The 23,238-nt window shown below is 39.2% G+C and overlaps 1 protein-coding gene across 4 annotated transcripts in view; it reads right to left on the reverse strand.

Moving 5' to 3' along the window:
* The window catches only part of LOC101234096 (ras-related protein Rab-10), a 60,098-nt gene extending 45,637 nt beyond the window's left edge, over positions 1–14,461 (reverse strand). Inside the window, exons 1-3 of one of the 4 annotated variants that reach the window (XM_072924597.1) lie at positions 14,113–14,456; positions 8,111–8,171; positions 5,351–5,489 (exon numbers count right to left, since the gene is read on the reverse strand). In XM_072924597.1, coding sequence (XP_072780698.1) covers positions 5,351–5,489; positions 8,111–8,171; positions 14,113–14,278 — 366 coding nt within the window. In that variant the 5' untranslated portion in view covers positions 14,279–14,456. Of the gene's footprint in view, positions 1–5,350; positions 5,490–8,110; positions 8,172–14,112 lie in introns of all 4 variants that reach the window. The other 3 variants (XM_004175229.6, XM_012572000.5, XM_041714724.2) reach the window with 3 other exon arrangements.
* Positions 14,462–23,238: the final 8,777 nt, after the last annotated feature.

Consider the following 23,238-nt stretch of genomic DNA (forward strand, 5'->3'; position numbering starts at 1 on the left):
CTCTGTAGCACACTACTGCTAGGGGCCACCCACCTGTGCCACTCACCCCACTGCTTAATGTCCACCCAGCCAGGGAAACACACAACCTGACTATGAGGCTATTAACAGAAATCAAAGATGGAAAAGCAAAAATATCTTGCTTATTCCTTTTGTACATAATTTGTCTGGGGATTTGGGTGGGGTTTTTTCAAATGTTAGGTCTTTTTTCCCTACAGTTTTTATTTTCCAGAAGTGCTGTGAATTTATGTGAGTATGAAAAGTAGCAGACACCATTTCTATGAGAAAACGACACTATATCTGTACTTACAGACTATTGAAGAAACTATCCATTCACTTCTTAAATGGTGAACACAGACTACCAAGAATGATGCCAACCTCCCCTGCAGCAACCTCCCCATGATGATTATGAGTTCACTGAGACTCCTTATATAAAGCTATCTGTCCAGGGATACATCTTCCAGAACACCGCCTTGTCCCTTCCCCACATCTCCAGGGTGTAGTTGTGAAGGGCTGCATGATATTGATTACTCATTAAAACAGCTTGAAAAGGCAACAGAAGTTTGTTTGTAAGTCCAAACAGTGAAACTGAGAACACATACCTGATAAATAAACTATGGGAATTCTTAAATAGTCTGTATTTAAGGAATAAATGTAGCTTTTCGTATGTAAAGATGTACATGGTCAAACATCAAGATGAAGGCAGAGCTGGAGAAGGCAATAAAACTGGGAAACTTCTTCTTCTTACTCATTAGAGAATGACACTAGAAACCTACCTTTGTAGTGCTGAAGGACAATTTGTTAGAAATAGATTGTCCTCAGAGACTCTTTGAAAGCATCACATGGGCAGTGTTCATAAAAGGATTGCCAAACATGTCTCTTTCCACGTATTTTCCTAAGTGCCATCTTATGACCTCAATTACAAAAGCCTGATTTCCAGGACTTCAGTGGAAATAATAGAATGATCAAATTTATTTGTCTACTAGCAAATTTAGAATGCAGTAGATATAAACCAATTTATCCCAAAGCCAACCTAGGACTACAGGCAAACCAATTTAATAAAATTACAAGAGCAAGAATTTTAAGTTCTTATCAGAGCCATAACGACAAACCTATCTGTGAACTGGGACAATTTGATATTTTGACATCAAGCTTTCCCATCTGAGGGAGAAAAAAAAAGAGAAGAGTTTCAAGTCAAACTAATTTACATTTGTAAAGCAGTTTGCTGTGCTGCTTTTATTTAAGTATGATGCTGAAAGGCAGTCTAGTCTCCCAAATGAACCAGAGGAACCAAACCAAAAAAGGGCACTATGCAGAAATGGCAGCAACTCAACAATTCATACAGTTCATATCCTGGTTCATATCTTCAGGTAGGACAAATAGAAAGTTAATGTATTAAAAAACACTAAACTACCGTCACCACAACTTACATGAGAAAAGATTATCTTCTCCATGACGAAAATTCTGCGATGGCAGACAATTTCCAGCACAGAGATAATTGTTAGCAGCTGGTATCACCACCTTCATGGCCACATCAGGAGACTAGCAATTAAAACCAATTCAAGGTATTTAGAAGTAAATTAAGACCTACCATTTTTGGAGACCCAGACGCCATGTGTGAATAATGGAGTGATTTAGGTTGGCAAGGACTTCTAGAAGTCAGCTGGTATAGTCCTCCACTCAAAGAAGGACTGACTTCAAAATCAGGTCAGGTTGCTCAAGGCCTTGTTGAATGGAGTTTTAAGTGCCTCCTTTAAGTGATCCTCTCTGGGCACCTATTTGAGCATTTGAACCACTCTATTGTGAGGAACCTTTTGCCAATGTTAGTTGGAATCTTGTTCAAAACATCCTGGAAAAAACTGTTTTCTGCAAAGTGATTTGGTACATAGCTGTTTGTATTTATTTAATTTTCAAAGGCCAAGCAGCATCAGCCTTTCAGAACAGGTGAATACAGTAGCTAAAAGCCATGTCAGCTAGAGGAACACTTTAATAAATTGGACACAACCTGCAATTCTACAAATAAACAATGGTTTCAAGTTCTAAAGTTATCTTCCTGCAATTATCATGCTCCTAATGAATGCAATACTAATCCAATATCCCTATATTGGACTTGCCAGTAATGTCCTAAAATATTAATCTATGCATGAGTATATTTTTTTAGCATGCTTTTAAAAAGTACAGTTATGATACTTAATTTCCTCAATTCTGAATTCAAATTTTACAGGAATACAGATATGGAAGCATATTTGTGTCTTATATTTCCTTCGACAATAATTCATTTTTAATAGTGAAGCTGGTGTATTCCACACTTAAACTTACTGAAATATAATGAGAACATTACGGGTAATCTGATTGTAATTGCACTGACTGGCCAGTTTTTATAAAATCAATGGGAGTTTTTAAGAATACTAAATTGCTTGGATTGTTATTTTCAACTGTTGCAAAAATGGCTTAGCACACTGAACAGATTTTAAAAAAACTTTCTGTTTAAAATCTTTATGTGCAAAGAACCAAAAAATGAGAGCATAATGTAATAACTGAATTGCCTTAAAAATTCCTGTTTGACTGGTTCAGGTGCAAGCTTTACACCTATTAGTCTGATATTTAGTGAAGTCTGTATTCTCTCTGTTTCCCTTTTAAAAACTTATTTATTTTTTTCTACGCTTGCATATTTTAAATGGTGCTGTAGCAACAGTCACTTTGATTCTGGGCATTTGTAGGGAATTAAAAACTGGTTTGCATTCACAGACCAAAGCAAGTGCAAGGAATGTCACCGACCTCCAGGAAGTAATTAATTTTCATGAAATGCCCTGTCTTTTAACAGTTATTGCTTAAAAACATTTCTTTTGCAATGAACAGCCCCATATATTTTAACCAAGACACTTCAGAAATTGATATCCCACTAGGACTAAATTAAAATTTTTATTACTATCTAGCTCTATTACAACACTAATTGCCAGTTTTGAGATTGGTACAATCAATCATGCAATTTACATTCCTAGAAATTGTTTTAGATTGAGTATTTTTCCATTTTTTAAACTTTAAACTAACAGAAGTACCTTCAGGGGTTAAGATTAAACAGTCTAAGTATTAATACCTTGAGTACATCTACATGAAAGCTTTGTAAATGTTACAAACTGAAAGCAGGCTTGTGCAGGTGTCATTTCCTGATTGACTAAATTAGATCTAAACCTGCATGGTGGCCACAGGAGCTAGTCTCATCCTTCCCTCCACCCCAGCCATACAGCCCTGATACCTGCTTGCTGTTTATGGCTGTGCACTGTAGCCCACTGAATCAATCATCCTGTTGATCTAATTGGAGATGACAGGATAATATGACCCCTTTGGAGCCAGTGTGTAGCCAGAACAGTATTTTATGTTGAAATACAGATAGATAGATAGATAGATAGATAGATAGATGAATGCAGATAATCTACATTTTCAGTTTCGGGTAACAGTAAACCTGCTATCATACTGTTTGCTGAGATAAATCTTTGTTAAACATGAAATTTTACAACCAGTGGCACATCTAGCTGTGACTTTTGTTTGGCCAACAGAAGAAAGGCACATGCTTTTCCTAACAACATAATAAAACATATGTGTTAGTTTAAAGTGTGTGCAGACAAGCCAGTAAGAATATTGAGCCATCCAATCTCCTTTGTAGCATATTACTGAAGTTAGGCTCTATTGCCACTAAGACTTTTAATATGGCTCTAAGGTCAAGAACAATGATTTACTATGTCACCAGAGTAATATTTTTAAAAGTGAGATAATGTGAATGTAATGTTTTCCTAATGGTATGAGATATCCCATGTATGTATTATTGGATACATGATCATATGTAGTTTGTTAATTCAGCTGTATACTGAAGCTGTGAAGAGAGAAAATAATGCATTTGATGGTTTTATTTCAATCCCCCTTTCCCAAGATGAAAAGCCCCTTTCCCATCCATCCCCACCAAATCATAACAGTATTTAAAAACCTGTCTTAAACTTTACTAGATTTTGATCAATGAAGAGCACTACCTTGCTTGTATTCTTACACAAACTTCCACAAGCATACAAACTACAAACTGCTGTGCTACTGCTGAGGGGCAATCTCTGCTCCCTACACTCTCCTCAGGAGGGAAAGTAGATCTGAAGGATACTGATCTTTTTCCCTGGTATCAAGAGACAGGACACATGGGAATGGCTCAAAGTTGTGCTGGAGACATTCAGACTGGAACACTGGGAAGCATTTCTTTACTGAGCCAGTGGTCAAACACTGGAACAGGTTTCCTAGGGAGACGGTCAATTTCCAAGCCAAATTAAGAGGCATCTGGACAATGTTATTAAGAAATAACATAATTTAACTTTTAGTCAGCACTTAAGCGGTCAGGCAGCTGGACTGGGTGATCATTGAAGGCCCCTTACAGTTGAACTATTCTATTCTAAAACTGGCTTGCCTCTATCTAATAAAGAACACATCAAGACAGATCTACCAAAAAAGACTTGGAATACAGGGTTAGAGTCAGCTGAAGGATGTTGTGTCTAAGGGCTTGCCCACTCCTCTCTCCCTTCACATTGTTTGCAGACATTCTTCTTCTGGCCTTCCTACTCCAACCTGTTTACCTTACTGCAGCTCCAGTAAGTGTCAGACCTTTCTGCTCACTAATAGAGCAGAAAAACCACTCAACTTCTTTTGCTGTGTTAGTTTTCTATCACATTAGGAAGTCAGAGTGAAGCACAGAGAGCTCTGACAAGCTCCAGCAGGAACACATACCCTGTCTGGCAGCCATATGCTGTTGAATCACTTCCTATGTCACATGAAAGCACGTATTTCTGGCTGCAGCACCACGAGCAGCTGAGTTAACCAAATAGCCGCCCACCCCACTTCCTCCCTATTGAAACCATCCTCTCCAGGAATATGCAGCAAGGACAAAGAGGATATTTAATTCCTTTGATCTTGGGATGAGGTAACTACACTGAAGTAATGAAATTAGGAAAGGGAAATCACTGGCTGTGATACAGAATTTTGATATGGAATCTAATTAAAATCCCAGGATGAGCTCATGCAGACTGATCTATGCATAGCCACACCAGTGACAAGAGCACCATAACACAGCATGCACAAAGAGGCATTGGAAGCTATGTTTTAGAAGTACTTCAGAAAGCATTCCTCCATCAACATGGGCTTTCCTAAATATAAACCATGTTCCGTTTCAGATGACAGTAATTATACTATCATACTTTGTGCTGAGTTAAATGGAAGAAATTCTGGTTAGAAACATACAGGAACAGAATACATCTCATGCAGTTGTTTAAAATGATACATTAATTACCTTCATTTAGCGATCAATCGCTGATATATTTACCTCATATATGTCGTTCATCCACATTGTTATACTTTGAAAACTCTTCAGATTTGTGATGTCATATACGAGAACAAAGCCTTGTGCACCACGGAAATAGCTGGTACTGAGTGTATGGAACCTTTCCTGGCCAGCAGTATCCCTGAAGGAAATGGTAACAAATCACACACAAAAAAATAAACAAAAAAGAGATGATCAAACTGCAGAATCCCGAAGAAAGATTACTTTACTTTAAGGAGTATTGTCCAAATTTTAAATTATGTACTCTAACATGAAAAGAACAAGAAAAAATACAATGACAGAAAATCTGGGTGCCAGATATAGCTATAAAAGAAATAAACTGGAAATTTATTCTGAATAATACAGCCCTACTAGGGAAGCCATGTCAATGGCTGAAACCTGAGATTAATGTCAAGCCCACCACTCCTTCTTTATATAAATTTAGGTGATAAAAAGATCAGATGTCAGATGACATCCCCGTATTTTGACAAGCCCTTTGTAAACTGTGATACAAACAACAACCTGGTTTAGATGGAAGACAGGTTTAAGGAAAAAGCCATAAAATATATGGACACAGCGATTCTTACACATAATGCCAAAACCCGAGGAAACAAACACAAATGGCATCCCTCAATTTGCTTCAGGAGATGTTGGCTACAAAGTAGCCAAACCTGAAATGTTTCTACACTACTACACCAAGAAAGGGGAACAAATGAGACAAGATCCAAGGTTTGTCCCACTCCCAGAGACATGACATCACAGGCATGAGTGAAACCTGACAGGAAATAAAACCGAATAAACAAGGTGCATGCCCAGTGGAAGCAAAGTCAGGTGACACGGAAAGAATACAGAGATTGTTTGCCACTGTAGGGAGAAAATTTGTGTGGCCAAAGCTACACTGGAGTCAAAGCTGACAGAAACATGGGAAACAATAAAAAAGTTTTTTTCAAACATATGAATGGCAAAAGGTAGTGTAGAAATAATTTCAGCTCATTACAGGATGAGGATGGTCACCTCACCTAGAGGGACATGGACAAGTAGAGGTGTTTAATGCATTCTCTGTCTTCAACACAGATGACAGACCAAGGGAGTTTCAGTGCCCTGAGCTAGAAGACCATGACTGTGTGAATGTTCAGCTCCTAGTCAACCCAGAAACTGTGCGGGATCTGCTTCCCCAGCTGGATCTCTACAAATCCATGAGGCCTGATAGGATTCATCTGAGAATTCTCAAAAAGCTGTCTGATGTCATCACAAAGCCTCTCTTGATTTTTAAGCAGTCTTGGGAGTCTGGAGAGGTCCCAGCTGACTGGAAGCTGGGTAAAGTTGTCACAGTTTTCAAGAAGGGCAAGACCCTGGAAACTACAGGCCTGTCAGTCTCACTTCAGTGCCCAGTAAAATAATGAAAAACATTATTCTGGTAGATACACACCTGGATGACAATACAGTCATTGGTCACAGACAGCACAGCAAGACAAAGTCAAGGTTGTTGAACCTGACTTCCTTCTATAAAATGGTAATCCACCTAGATGATCAAGGAAAGCCAGGAAATATGGTCTCACTGAATTTCAGCAAAGCTTTTGGTACTGTCTCCCACAGTACCTTCCAGACCAAACATCCAGCACACAGCTGGATAACCATGCTAAGTGATGTGTGAGCATCTGGCTCACAGGTCGGGCACAAAGGGTTACAGTGAATGGGGTGACATCAGGCTGGGGGCTGGTCACCAATGGGGTATGAGAATAGGGGAAGCCATACAAAGAGTGTTCGAGGTCACTTGATTTGTTCAGCCTGGAGGAGACTGAATATCTCTTTAACAGAAGGGAGACATCACTGCAGTCTATAACTTCCTCACAAGGGGAAGTAGAGGGGCAGGTACTGATATCTTCACTCTGTGTGACCAGTGACTTGAGGACATGGCCAGAAGCTGAGTCAGGGGCAGGTAGGTTGGCTGTCAGGAAAAGGTTTTTCACCCAGAGGGTGGCTGGGCACTTGATTAGGCTCCCCAGGGAAGTGGTCACAGCATTGACCCTGACAAAAGTTCAAGAAGCATTTGGACAATGTTCTCAGGCACATGGTGTGATTCTTGGCGTCCTGTGCAAGGCCATGAGTCAGACTCAGTGATCCTGATGTGTCCTTTCCAACTCAGCATATTCTATGATTCTATGAATTATGCCTTAAGAAAACTATAACCAAACCTTTATTATTTTTGCATTAAAGCCTGAGATGGAATAAGTGCAGATCCAATACCAGTCAGATAATTCATATACAGATTTACTCCTTGACAAGTTACATACTGGTATATAATCTTCAGTGTTAGATGCCAGATGTCGGAAGCCCTACATAACCTTTAGAAAAAATTCAAAACCAAAAATAGTGCACATTCCCAAAGATTCATCTTACCAAAAGTAATTTCTCTTGGTCACCCTTTTGAACATACATTTGATGGTAATGAAATGTAACATCTTCTTGCTTTGTCACTTTCCTCAATGTTCCTATACAATTAAACACACTTCATATGGATCATAGATCTGCACTTGTTTGTATGCTGCAAGTTTTATTGCTAATGCAATCCAGTGACAAGCCTCTTTTTAACTTCCATTAGCTGTTGCAAAAAAATATACTCTCCCAGTCTAAATTCAAATTTTAAAATTATCTAGTAGGAGCACCTGCACATTATAAAGGCAACAATTAAAAGTAGATCAGATTTTTCATGTCATAATGCAATTTAGTTGACTTTCTTTTGTGATACTAATTAAAACTTACCATATTTGAAGTTTCACTCTTCTATCATTAAACATTACTGGCTTTACTTTAAAATCAATACCTAGAAAAAAAAAGGAAAATCTGTAACATTTCTCATAATAACATGGATTCCCTCTGAAGATTGTTTCTCAGCTCTAGTTATCACACAATTTCAAACAGAAAGTGAAAAGGAACAATTCCTAGAAATACAGACAGAATAGAATAGAAAGGATAATTAGCCAACCACATACATACAAAATGGAAGCCTTAAAGGAAATTATTCGCTGCTGAGTGCCAATACATTGCACAAATACAATACAAAGCAATGCCAATACCAAGCAAAGAAGGGGCAGGTCAAAGTAAAGGTGAAGATACTCTGAAACCACAATTAAGTATTACCATGGATTGGCAAGGGACACAACAGCAGTTTCATGGCCTATGCACAACAGTGCACTGTGCAAATACAGTGGTGATTTTCAAGAGCATGGCAGCTATGAGTGGGAAGGTAAAAATGCTTACAAAGCAGCTGTCACATGTGCAACACAATTTTGCTGTCCTTAATTCCAAATCCCTAAAAAAAAATCCAGGGTTACATGAGCAGAAATAGGACTTGCCTGTATGCATTAAGTGCAAAGAAAAACATACATGGGATTTAATTAAAAATGAAGAGGAGTGGCTCTACAGCCTAAATCAGATCCAGAAAGGCAATGCTAAAAGCAAGTATTAACACTTAACATCAATGCAGGATGTTTTCTCTACACACACTATAGATCCTTCCTCAAAGATATCTTCCTTATGATTTATAGTATTTTCCTTTATTGAATTGCCAAATTAGTACTCCAGATGTGTTAGATGATACCTAGATTTATGAGCTGCTGAAGTTCTAGTTCTAAAATTAGAATCTGCCAGCTATCTGCTGCTATCTTAGAATGACATTTTTTTGCAAAGTAAAGCAGTGTTTCCCCTATTACTTCACTGCTGAAGTTTGAAATACCATTTGATAATTTCTATGATTGCTCTTTTCCCCCCCTGAAAAACATAAGGCTCTTTTTGTCAATTATAGTAAATGAAGTTAAGGTAACATTGTGACAGCTGACCCATACTGTATGGGCAAAATTCTGTAAGATCAAACTATAGCTACTTAAAATTACACTGTCTTTTCACTAGTAGTAATGTCATTTGGAGGAACCAGACAGACTGAAAAAATCACCAGAAAATTAAGTTAATACCACTGTATTTCTGTAAGAATATGCAAGCCAAATCACTTTATCAAAGGAAAGCACCCATGGCAGCAAACCAAAAGTGCAGAGGAAATGCTCCCTTCCTTTAGGACAGATGTATTGTGCACAAAATTTTGACAAGTACACTCTCACATGCATGCACTCACATGCACTTTCAATGCTGTTACAATTTTTTGTGTCTGTATGTGGTAAGGGAATTGAGGTGGATTTCAAAACTTATTATGATAATCATGTCCTACACTTGATGAATTTTCATTGAAGCTGCAATGAAAAGGAAAGATGAAATAATATAATTGGTATCTGTAATTACTATTACACAAACCTTCCTTGATGGAATTAATATCGTGAGAAGAAAATGTGATTTAAGTAAAATTTGTTCATGTAAGGTGAAATTCCAACGTGCTGGAAAACATTTGCTCCTGAAATTCACATGGTTTTGTTTAATTATCTGTATCATTTTCTATAATTGATGTTGAAGCAGTTGAAAGGGACAGAGTATACTCCGGGAGGCTGGAGTGTCACTTACAAATGTTGCATTGGGAACACAGCAAAAAATTATAGTCCAGACAGGGATTCCCAGAACTATAGGGAAAAGTTCTTAGTTGACATACATTTTAATAATAAATTGCTATAAGCTTTAAAAAAAAATTGTAAAAAAGGGAAGCAGAGTGCTGAATAAGACTAAAACTTAATCTAAATTAAAATCAGGCATATTGACTTCTTAAGTCAACTTCAAAATTTATTGACCTAAAAGGTCAATGAATGTTAGTGAAAAACAGAAGTCAATATGTTCTGCATGCATGAATTGTTCATGTCTTTATATGAAATTTCCAGCAAACTTAGCAAATTGGAAAGACAGAAAAGAAAAATGAGATACACAATACCAAAGACAGCTCACGGATTTCAGATGCTTTTAAGACCTACCTGGTATACAACATGATCAACATAACAAAGCAAGCATTGATTACAGCTCTTGAGATGAATGTTATTGGAATGCAACAGCATGTACTTGCTTCTTTTAGGCTGTCAAATAAAACCAAGAAGGGGGATGCTGGGTACAAGCTCTAATACTGTTTGCTATTTCCAACTTTTATAGCCATGAAAACTTATTTTCTTGGTAGTTGAAAGAGTAAAAAATGCCCATATTAGGACTGAAGCATCTTAAAGACAATTAAGTATAACAAATATAAAAATAGTCAGCCACAGGGTAATTCAGCTGTGAAATGCCCCTCTCTTCCCTCCCTTTGGCCAATTGTAGAAGTCCTTTTCAAAGAGGTCTTTTGCAGCTGGCCTTGAAAATTACAGCACACTTTTCACCCAAACAGAGCTGGTGGGTTCCTGACAGAAAATGCTCAAAACCTACGCCTATCTAGAGAAAATGCAAGTTTGAGTAGCATAGCAGGACACAACAGTGAAAACAGTGACAGAGGGCGGTGAATGCCCCCGTGCAGGTTCTACCCAGCCCACTGCCTGTCATACAGCATCTTCAACTTCGGGAACAGGGAAGTAGTTACTAGCAGCTCCTGTGCCCACACTTAACCTCTCCAAGTTGCTGGCACATTACTTGCATCACATTATTTTCTGAACATCTCAAGAAATGTCTGAAGCAGAGAGGCATCTGAGCAGTCATAAGTATTGATAATTCCTGGTTTGCTGAGAAAAACAACTCATGGGATAAGATGGTTTGTTAGGAAAACAAGAGTGACAAAAATATCCAGTTTTGTTAAAAAAAAAAAAAAAAGACTTGGATTGCTACTGGTGTTCATAACACAGAACATATTTACCTTCAATATGGTTAATTTTTGTTGATTACTTTATTCCTTTCTAAGGTAAATATCAGGGAATCTACATAGACTTTTTATCCTAATGTTGAAGTACCACTTTAAACTATGACAGATTTGGGAGGACTCACAGCTCTGCAGAATTTTTTCTCTAAGAAAACACATGTGCTGAAAGACCACAGCAACTGCAATACAGCAGAATAACCTCACAGCCTGTGAGATCACAATTCTGTTCACTGATATGCAAGGAGGTTCTTCTGTTCATAAACCTCTACGACTTTATACGCAATACCATTGTATAAAAAAAAAACATTTATTCTTTATAATCTATTCATAATACAATGCATCCACCTTATGATGTGTTTCAGTTTAATTAGAAAACTATAACTGCTGGTAATTTATCCAAACTATGTAATTGAAGAAGAGAAAGGGCACCCAGCCTTGAGTATTTAAGTGATGCATAAAAAGCTTTCAATGAAAATTTACTGTAGATGCATTTTTTGCATTTTCTCACAAAATACATAATTTTAGAAAAGTTCACTACTACTGGAGCCTGCTACAAAATGCTTATCTGGCTTCTTCCCCAGCAATAACACTAGGAATTTTCCTACTAACACAAATTTGTGATTCGTGATGACATAGAAATGAGACTTTCAACTACCTTTTAACCAAGGAAGGTGATGGCATATGATTTTGTCAGGGAACTCAGGAAGCTGCAAGACTGCACAGTCGGGATAATGTTCCCTCTACTCAAATCACCATTTCAATTGGACAGTGAAAGTGAAAAAACACCTGACAGCAGATGAGCATTTAATAGGCTGTACAACAGAAAGGGATCATTTGACTGAGCTTGTATGAAACAGGTATCCAGATAAAACCAGTTATTTGTTCCAATGGTACCAACAGTGAGGAAGGAGACATCAAAAACTGAGAAAACATGATGTGTTTTCTTCCTTTACACCACTAGGAGCCACAATCTTGAGGGCACCCTCTCCATTGCAGCTGTCTCAATGAAAAAGGAACCTTCCACTTCCAATATTACTCTTTTGGAAGACATCACTCATAATCCCATTTTTTTCCAAAGTCCAGGCTCTAAAACACATGGTAAAATGGAATTAAATGGAACACAGCATTTCAGAAATAGCTTTAAAAACACATTAGGTAACAAATAACATGTTTGGATTATTTATTTATATTCCAGATAAGCATTAAAAAAAAAAAAGGTTCTTAAATATATCAATAATATGTGTCACTAATGAAACTAAAGAGATTTAATCTTAGTCCATAAACTGTCACAAAAACTATTATGTTCATTATTCCTTGAAATAGTTCAAGTCACAAATTGGGAAATATATTCTAAATATTATTACTATATAAAAGTTTTTTCAGTCTGCAGTGGACTGAGTCAGGAGTAAAAGAAATTATGTCTCAAAATAATAACCTGATGATCAAGAATCTCAATGTAAAGCACACCTCAATATAAAGCACAATAAAGCTGTTATTTTTATAGTTGTTCTTTGGGCTTTCTTGTTAAGCCTGGCAACAAGTTGCCTATTATTAGGATCAATTTCCTGACTTTACTGTTAGTTGTGTTCTTCCCTCTTCGTCTGTGCTGGTTTCAGAAACTGCTTTGTAAGAAAGGGCAAGAAAATAAAAAGTGGTTAAAGTTTAGCCATTCTTATGTGGGCAGGTCAAGTCATCTCATGTACATTAAGTACTCCCTGGACCAACTACTGCCACAGCTACTGTCTGGTATTTAATTCCACTATGCCAACTCCTCTCCGATTGAAAGATGTGTAAATGAACCATGCAAATTCCAAAAGCAGGAATACACAATTTCCTGGCCTAATTTAGTTTTCTATTCAAAATCACATTAAATCAAAGAAAAAATATTCTTACACACAAACTCTTAAAAATTAAAATTTCCCGATGAGGATTTGGGAACATGTCCACAGCAAATCAAACCACTGTACTCACACAGCACATCTTCATGCTGGAGATAAGGTTTTCAGCATGTGGACAGTCATCCTGCCATTCCCCATGGCACCGTGGGTCTGGGAGTGTCAAGGCAGTGGGGAGCCCCCCATCACCTGCTAGCTGCAGCATGTGGTGCCAGCGCAGAACTGACTCGGTCTGGCAGGGTTAGCTATTTCCATCATAGCAACAGCTCTGCTTTAATCATCATGCACACTGCTAACTAGAGTAGAAGATATCTTTATACCATTAAAGTTATAAACACAAAGTTAAAGCCCTTTCTAGCCTGAAATATTGAACTGGGCTTTTTACTGACATCTGACAACTCCCTGAGGTTGGTACCTGAAAGGAGGCTGTAGCAAGGTGAGGATCGGCTTCTTCTCTCAGGCAACAAGTGACAGGACAAGAGAAATTAGCCCCAAGCTAATTTCTCTTGCCAGGTAAGGTTTAGATTGGACATTAGAAAGAATTTCTTCACAGAAAGCATGATTAGACATTGGCATAGGCTGCCCAGGGAGGTGGTGGGGTCACCCTGGAGGCGTTTAAGAGCGAACAAGGCACACAGGCCTGTTTGACATGGCAGTGTTCGGTCACAGGTTGGACTCGATGATCTCAGAGGTCATTTCCAACCTAGCTGATCTGGGGCTCTGTATTTTTCTCTCTGCACCTGCACCGATGTACAGCAGCAAGGCCTCTGTGGGCAATAAGAAACCGTGAGAAACAAGTCTTCACAAGTTTACACCAGGAGCAGGTTCCCAATGCCCAGACGAGAGCAAGGACACTGTAACAACCCAGCACTTTGCAGTGGCTCTGGAGCCAGTGTGACACATGCCCTGACACCACGGCAGAGGTTTAAGCCGCCGGTCACAGCTGCACACCCTCACAGGCCCGCACAGGGAGGTTTGACACCTCCCAGCCCGGCGGTGCCGCGCTGACAGCGCCGGCCTGGCCGTGTGGGAGCCGCGGGCGCCGGGGAGTGGAGGGCGAGGGGTGGCAGGAGGCGGAGCGGGAGCCGGCGGGCACTCACCGATCGTGGCCACGTACGAAGGGGCGGGAGAGCCGCCGGGAGGCGAGCCGGGCTCCGTGTACCTCCGTACGATGGAGGTCTTCCCCACGCAGGACTCTCCGGCCATGACGATTTTCACCAGCAGCGGCCGCGGCTCCGCCGCGCCGCCGGGCCCCAGCTCGGCCATGGCGGGCGCCGAGTGCCGGCCGGGCCGGGCCGGGCCGGGGCGGGGCGGGAGCGGGCCCGGAGCCGCCTCAGCGCCAGCCGCTGCCCCGAGCCCGCGTTATGAACTTATGCAAAGATACACTTTTCTTTTTGTTTGTTTGGGTTTTTTTTAAGAAGTTTCATCACCAGGGTGGAAGCGGGAACTTTCACAACCCCCATGACGCTTCCTCCGTGAAGTACAGAAATAAACAGTCTGGTTTCAAATTGCTTCCTAGCGTTAAGGCAGAGACAGAAGAAACAGGGTTTAAGAATTTCCTCTTTTTCTGCTTTTAATTTGTTGTCATCTGACAGTCAAGTGTCAAAATGTGAAATGTCAAAAAGTAACCTGTAACACACACACACAGAGGAAAAAAAACCAAACAACCAAAACCACCTGTATCTATATATCTATAGTGTAGGTTTGCTGCATATGTGTCTGGATGTTTTTTTACCAGAATCCCACACAGTCCAGATTATAAAGCCCATGGCCGTTAGCCAGCATGCACACGGAACTCATCGACTGTCATAAATTTAGGAACAGGATATATTTGATTGAAAAGTGCTAAATGTACATTTATGAATATTTGTGTATTTCTAAGCCTGCAATGACTTCCCATGGGATTTCACATTGTCACCTTAAATCCTTCAAGCAACAACTTGATGAGTTTATGTATCAGAGCTGTCGATGTGACACACTCACTTTTTGTGGAGAACAATTTAAGACTCAGTGAGCTCTACCTAGCATGGTTCAGAATTACAGAATCAGGACCATCAAGGTTGTAAGAGCCCTTAGGGATCATCTAGTCCTGCAATCAACTCAGCGCTGCCACTGTTAGCCCTAAACCACTAAACTGTATCACCAGCACCAGATCCAGATGCCTCTTAAATATCTCCAGGAATGCTGACTCCCCAAATGTCCTCTTATCAAAGGTCAAGTATTATTTCAGGCTTACGTTCCCCTCACCCCTCACTCCAATCTGCACCTCAGCTTGCCAATATCGGACTTGGTGACCTTTAGGACTTTGTGGTAGAAAATCTCCAAAAAATGTCATCAACCTGTTTCTCAGTCAGTGCAATTTCCTTCATTGATGGAAAAATGAGAATTTCTGCTACAAGCTGAGAAATAAGGAGTAGGAAACAACAGATGAAATCAACTACTTAGTTTGGTGGGCTTTTTAGGAGCGATCTCTGAGATGTGACTGTGTTAAAAACCCAACGTTAGAACAGAAGGCATCAGTTAAAGTGTTTCCATTAGGGACAGAGTAAGGTTGTGTATTGTTGAGTCTGAATACATTCTTGAGAGACTTTGGTGGAATAAGTTGAGCCCACCAGACACTTTCAGGTGACACATTACATTATGAAGGTGTTTTGGAAGCCTGACTTGTGCGATAAAGCAGCAAGCATGTGGCTTGCTTAGGTCAACAAAACAAAGGCGAGGAGGGAATATGGTTACTCTTTGCCAGGGATTCAACTAAAAGGAGGCAAAAAAAGCTGCATAAAATAAAGAATAATATAGTGAATAGATAGATATACATTGACCATGAATATGGCTAAACCAAAGTTTGTGAGGGTTCTAATGATATTTCCGGAAATTCTTGCAGTTGAGGTAACTGGGAGAAAATTCTTCATAAAGGCAAAACGAGAAGAATGCATTAGGGGGGCTGTAACTGCCTGCAGTAGGGAAGGACTGGATTTCATAAACCAGAACATTTGCTGTGAGAAAGATCCTCCCCTGCTGTCTCAGCAGCCCCATGAAGTTCTGCTTCCCCATGCGGAAATTTGAAGTTACCATTGTTTATCCCGAATCTGAGGGAAGATGGGGTGCTGGCATCTTCTGCTATTTCTCATGGGTCAGAGGTGATGACATCCATGGGGGAAGTCCAACACAGATAATGTAACATCAGCAGGCACAGACGAGTGTCTGCAGGCAGCTGAGCTGCTCTGGTCCCTCTGTCAGTGAGGCTGTCGGAGCGAGGACAATGGTGCTGTGTCCTGTGATGGGTGCTGTGGCAGGGGCTGGACAGATGCATTCATGTGGGCAGCACACTGCTTTACAGAGACACCATAAGGGTTTGTCTTTGCTGTGGACCCTTCTCGATTGTCTGCTCTGAGGTTGTCCTTCTCAAAATAGCTTTCTTCAAATGCAGGCGATGCTGCAGCTGCCTGCAGCAGTTAGATTTAGTGTTAGCCTAGTCTGATGGTGTTAACAAGGATGCTACATTAACTCAGTTTTTACCCTCTGCTGTCTGTCAGGCCAACCAATTTAAATAAAAAGGCTCACCATAGCATTTTGTACATTCGAGTGTTGATTTATGAGCCATGTGCAAGGCAGGATTCTAGCCAAATTCCTAATGAGACTCCAAATACCCAGGGTTACTGCTGCTCTCAGTGAGTTACAGTATCACTTTTCCTCATATTCCTATCCACAAGGGGACAGTCTTTCCATCTCTTACCACTGACTAAAACCATTTAAAAGCTAGCTCTTTAAAAAACTACCATTCAATTACTGTAATGTATTTTTTTAAAATACATGTTTCATGCTTTAGAAAAAAGTTCCAGAACTTTGTATATATGATATTACTGTACTTACAAGGCTAATCATAAGCAAAGTTAGTTTAATGAAGATAATGACTTGAAAATAATGACTGTGGCTACAAAATACTCAGTGCAAAGCACAAAATGAAGTCTCCGTTATACTTATTGAAATATCTTTGGAAAAGAATGTAATTTTTTCTCATTCAGCTTTTTTGATTGTTCACTTACATTTCTTGACTGCATCCAAAAACATGATTAATAGTACTAGTAATAAAGACATAATTTTAAAAGTGGTTTTAGTGGGAGATCTTGGAATTTTAATACAGAAAAGTTACTAGATTTATTATAATATAATGTTATAAACCATTAGATTATGAAAACATCACATTCCTTTTTCTTCAATATTTGTAAATTGTTCCAGTTGGTCTCATAGATATGATTCTTACATTTTTGCTTCTTACCTGAAACATTTGGTTTAGAAATAACTGCTTGATTTACTCTGAGTACAGAATACTTTGGGCAAAGCAGATAATGCCATAATTTTAAATTTTCAAACTGCTCACACCTCCTAGTTTTCATTAGTGTGGCATGTAGCCCCAATCTCTCCTGATAAGTTGATAAATCAACCATTTTTTTCATAGAGCCAAACCCCCACAAAAGCGGGCCAATTCCTCACTGCAGTTACAGAAAGTACTGCAAATACTCTCTGAATGCAGGGAGAAACCAAAAATATTCTTCAGCAAAATATTTCATGCAAACCATGCAGCATAATCATGTCACTAAGCCTGCTTTACACATACTTGCAAACAACCATCATTAAAAAAAAAAAAGTTAAGGAGAAGGACATAAATATGAACCAAAGATGAAGAAACATTCTTTTGAAACATAATGGTATTGTTAAAGATGCCACAGTCTCCTTAATAAATGAAGCTTCCTTCTTAATGAAGAAAAGCTTACAAAATATTGCAAAGCGGTTCAATGTATTCCATCAGAAATTATTTCTATGGAATATTAGAATACTAATGTAATTACAAATATTAGCAGCATATTCATGAAAGTTTTCCTGAGCTGGAGATATAAGCTAAAAATGATAATGAGAAGAAAGAGCGAGGCTTAATTTAGATTTAAAATGCTCAGTACTAAGTTACTGCTCATGTCAAGATTACTCAGTGAATAGATTCTCTTAAGTGACCAAAGTGAAACTCATGATAGGCAAAACAGGGTTCACTAATCCTTAAATGAAATTTCTGGGCCAACCATAAAGTATTTTAGTTATTTAAGAGGCAGGATTCTCTGTCAAACCAGTATATAATTTTTAAGACTTCATCAGAGAACATCTCTCTCTACACATCAGAATGACTCAAATGTGTGGTTACTGATAAAAACTGCTGAAGTGATTGTGATGAGTTACCCATTGTTTGTAGCAGCTCATGATTCACTTGGAATTTGCAATAGGTTTTAATTTTACTTTATTCAATGGCAGAAGTCGTCACTACATTCTGCTTTGGCTTATTATCCTCAGTTAGTGTATCCCTTGATATCTCTGGATTCAAAGCCATGTTTCTCAATATATTTGAAAGAGGCAGTGTAACAGGCAATTTCAGCTGATTCAAGAGCAGCAAGGAGAATAAATGAAAGATGTGAGGATTTCTGTAATCAGAGGGAGAGATAATTGAGGCTAAGAGAAATATTTTAGTTACCAAGACAAGTGAGAAGGATTCTGATACATTACAGAGAAAGAAGTAAAGTCACAAGTCTTGCCAGAAGCTTGCTCCAGTGCAGGCTTCCCACAGGGTCGCAGCCTCCTTCAGGCATCCACCTGCTCCGACATGGGTTCCTCCACAGACTGTAGGTGGATTTCTGCTCCACCATGGATATCCATGGGCTGCAGGGGCATGGCTGCCTCACTGTGATCTGCACCACAGGCTGCAGGGGAATCTCCCTCTGGTGCCTGGAGCACCTTCTCCCTCTTCTTCTACACTGACCTTCATGTCTACAGAGCTGTTGCTCTCACATATTCTCACTCCTGTCTCTGGCTGTGGTTGCTCCCTCCATCCCCCTGCCTTCTTGACCTGGGCAAACTTGGGAGAATTGTGATTGTTCATCCTGGAGAAAAAAAGGCTTCCAGTAGACCATCCAATACCTCAAGAGGCTTTATAAAAAGGAGAGACAGGGACTTTTCATATGGGGAGATAGTGATAGGACAAGGGGCAATGGTTTTAAACTGATAGAAGGCTGGTTTAGTTTAGATGTTAGGAAGAAAGAGAGAATAGTGAAGCATTGAGACAGTTTGTCCAGAGAAGTTGTGGATGGCCCATGTCTGAAAGTGTTTAGGACCAGGTTGGATTACTGCCAGGAGCAACCTGGTCTAATGATTGGCAGCCCTGCCAGAGCAGGGCTTGGAACGAGATGATCCTTAAGGCCCCTTCCAACCCAAACTATTCTGTGGTTCTGTGATTTACGCTGTTGTCCCAGATGTGCTACCACCATTGCTGATGGGCTCAGCCTTTGCCAGCTGCAGGTCCATTTTGGAACAAGCTGGCATTGACTCTGTCGGATATGGAAGAAGCTTTTAGAAGTTTCTTACAGAGCCCGTGTGGCCTGCCCCACCTACAAAAACCTGACTTTAAAAAAACAACATAGAAGATATCTTGGTAAACAGAACCACAGGAATCTCTATTTGAAAAAAAAAAACAAACAAACTTGGGAAGCATCCTAGCATCACCAAAAGAGGCCTGTAATAGGAAGAGAATTAAAAGAAATGTTATCATCAAGATATTAGGAGTAGGAGGAAGATACTTAGTACATGTTCTTATTCTGATTTTTCTTAGCACCTGTAATGTCAGGAGCAGTGTGGACTGAGGGAGGTGATTGATCTCCAAATCAGAGGGATAGAGAGTAGAAAATTAGAGCAGATGTAGAGGTGAAGGACTGAATTAATCCTTGCAGGGGCATTTAGGTACAATTTATGGGAATTATTTCCTACACCAGTTTTAGAGGATCTAAATGGAGTATGTGGCTTAGAGAGGTCACAAACTAAAGGCCAAGTGACAGTCATCCTTGCAGATAAGCTTTAACATACTCTTCCAATTATTTTTTAGCCAGTGATGGAAACAAATATGAGACCATGCAAGCAGACTGCTTATAGATGAGCCTGAGAATACACAGGCTACATCTGTACCACCTTCAGTAGAAATATCCATATTTCAGTTCAAGTTCACCAAGCGAAGTTGCTGGAGGAGTAAACTGGTGAAAATGCTCCATCTGTCCTGTAGACATTAGCTCATGTCCCCTGGCTGTCACTCACTGGCTTGCTCTTGTCTCCATGTGTTGGGCCACAGCTGGTCCTGCTAACTCCCAGGCCACATGCTTCTCTTCCATGTCCAGACTTACTATTCCATCTAGGAGGTGTCCATCAGCCTATCACAGACAGTTGAGGCTGCAGCCCTGCTGCCTTTGGTGGAGCAGTGTTTTTGGAGAAGACGTATTGGTAGCTGATGATGGTGATGTTTAATCCTCTGAACCTTGATTAGCAAACTGCAAGGTAGCTGGCAGCTCTCCAGAGAGTTCAACTTTCCATGGCAGGAGTCTCCATACATGTCCAAAAGCACCCATCTACCCCAAAGCTATATACAAAGGGCAACATGAACTTTTATCCTCTCATTTTCATCCTGGTGAAGGGCTCTCTCATCTGGATGGTACCATTCCCCTGTGAAATTGCCTAATTCCTTTGACCTTCAGATCTGATGGAGGAAAAAGCCAGGACTGGGCTGGGTATACTCAGAGCTCGGCATTTTTTAAATGCTCTTAAGATTTGAAGCCACTTCTCCAGTTGACCTCATGGTTTTGGTTAGTGCAGGTTATCTGAATGACTGTCTGGAGCAGGCAATCGTTTTTAATTTATTCTTCAATGACTGTTTTCTGATTTAATGGAGGTTGCTGTGTTTATACTTGTTGTCACTAGTCTGACTATATCTTCCTATATATCAAAAGCATGCAGAGTTGCAGATAGACCTTTTTATGTATCATATAAATCTATTTAAGTGAATAAATAAATAAACAGTTCCAGAATGGAATAAGAGTGAAAGATTGCATTGATGCTATTAGGAGTAGAAATATTTTGGAGGTACCACTATCCAATCATCTGTGAAAATGCCACATAGGCATATGAACATTCATAATCCCCAGAGAATATGTTTTCCTCGGGATAAATGTCAAAAATTCAGGCATCCATTTTCATTTAAGTATCTGACATACTCTTCAAATCCACAATGCTTGGCAGATACCTAAGCATCTTCTCCTAATAGTAAAAAGATTTAAATCGCATTTTATCTATATTTAGCCTTCTGAAAGTAGAGTAGGGAATAATAAGATTATTTGATATCTAGATAGGCTTTTTTTTCCTGGAAAAGTCTGGTAGAAGAATAAGGCTAAATTAGTAGTACCCTAATCTGTTGTAGATAATCTAATTTATGTTGCTATGTATCTCATTAATGACTAAACCAATGTGCACATTATATTTCTTTTTCATTTGCAGTTTGGGATTCTCAGAATAGGAGGTGCAGAGACAAGGATAATCCATGTTTTCCAAGAGAGATTCATGGAAACTGAAAAATAAGGTCTTTTAATATCTTTCATGATAACTGTTTTTCTTGGCTTAAGTGTAGGTTTTAAAAAATGGTGCTCATTGTTTTGCTTGTAGTTCTTTCATGCATGAACAATCATGCTGATGATGCATTTACTTCAAGTGAATTTTCCAATTGAAAAAGTGCTCTTGAGTAGTTTAAGTACTATGAATCACCAAAACCTCATCTAAGTCCCATAAAAGTGCTGGCTGCAGAAAACAGCCTTGGAAAGAAGACATATTGGAATTGTACTGCATGATTCAGCTGAAGGGAAGTATATTTGGTCAACACAGAAGAAGCTGAGGAACCTGACAGTTCTGTAAAAATGAAATTATAATATGCTAGATGGACAGAAACTAACTGCTGCAGCCCCCTCTTATATGCTTCACTTGTTCCTCGCAGCTTTGAAGCAGTGATTCTAAATATGAGAGCCTCAGCCTTTGAAATATGTGGGGTATATTTCATTCCTTATCTCTTTCTTGTTTTCACTGTTGTCTTTCTTTCTCCATACTTTCCCTTATAGTCTGACCATTGGAAGGTCTCCTTTTCCCTGGTATCACTGCCTGCACCATTTGGATGAATAGTGTTTCTGATACAATGTCTTCTTGCTATTAACAAATGCAGGCTATTTATTTCTTATATATTTTGACTGAAACAACTTTGAGTCATAAGTATTTGGCAGGGAAACATTAGTGATCTTTTGAAAGCAGATAAAACTATTCAGTAAATTAGTGTTTGAAAATTGTAAACTATTTAATGATAACTTCAAAATATTAAAGTATTGCCTTAGATTTTTTTTTAATTTATGATGCAACTCAATGTTACAAGTTCTTAACAGTATCTTAAATATGTTGAGAGTTTAAAAAAATTAATGTAGCTTTCTGTATCTTGCATAGTAATGTATTGTCTCAAGTGAGCAACACAAGTGTAGTGGTTTCCTTATGCTTGGAATTTTTGTCAGGATCCAAGGCTTTGGGGCCCAGATCTGGTCACAGACTGAGGAGCCCTATGGTGCTCCTTTAAAGGCTGAGAGGGTTGTTGTGGCCACACCACCTTTTCTGCTTGCTGCCACTTATGCAGTTGCAGTTCCTTGTTGCTGGAGTAGATGGCTTCCATGTTGTCCTGGTGAAAAAAAGTATTTTTACCCACATGAAGCCATATAAAACATTTACATTTTGGTTGTTTTTCCAAGTAAATTTGGATACAGTTTAAAATGTTTAGTATAAGCCTAGGGGACTTTGCACAAGACATCTAGCCAGCAGTGCTGACAGGCTGACCACTGATGCCCAGTACCAGTTTGTGATTGGCACTGCTCTGTGGGAATCTGGAAGCAGAGTGCCTGAAATGAACCTTTAGGGTAGAAGATACCTGAGAAAATTAGATTATTTATCTCATGTTTTATTTTTTGGTGGCATCATTGCTGCACAAGCCTTACTTTGGGGATTAGCATTCTTGTGCTGTTCTTTGAGATAAAACACTTGGTTAAAGTGTAATTAATGTAATCACACCCTCTGTTTAATTATTAGAACAATAACTGTAAAACAAGAAAGAATAAATAAATTGCCTTTTGGTCTCTACAGCTTCCTAAGCAACAGGGATGGTATCTTCCCCTTCCCCTTGTCTAAAAAATACTAAAAATGCCTTGAGGTTGGTATTCAAGGGAAGGAAGCTATATGAAACATGAATGCTTAATACCCATTGAAGAGAGAAAATAACATAAGGTTCAGTTTTGCCAAAAAGATATGAAATAATCAATGCTCACTTCTAACTCAGTCTAACTTTC

The sequence above is a fragment of the Taeniopygia guttata genome, chromosome 2, assembly GCF_048771995.1.
Source record: "Taeniopygia guttata chromosome 2, bTaeGut7.mat, whole genome shotgun sequence".
NCBI classification, from domain to species: Eukaryota; Metazoa; Chordata; class Aves; order Passeriformes; family Estrildidae; genus Taeniopygia; species Taeniopygia guttata.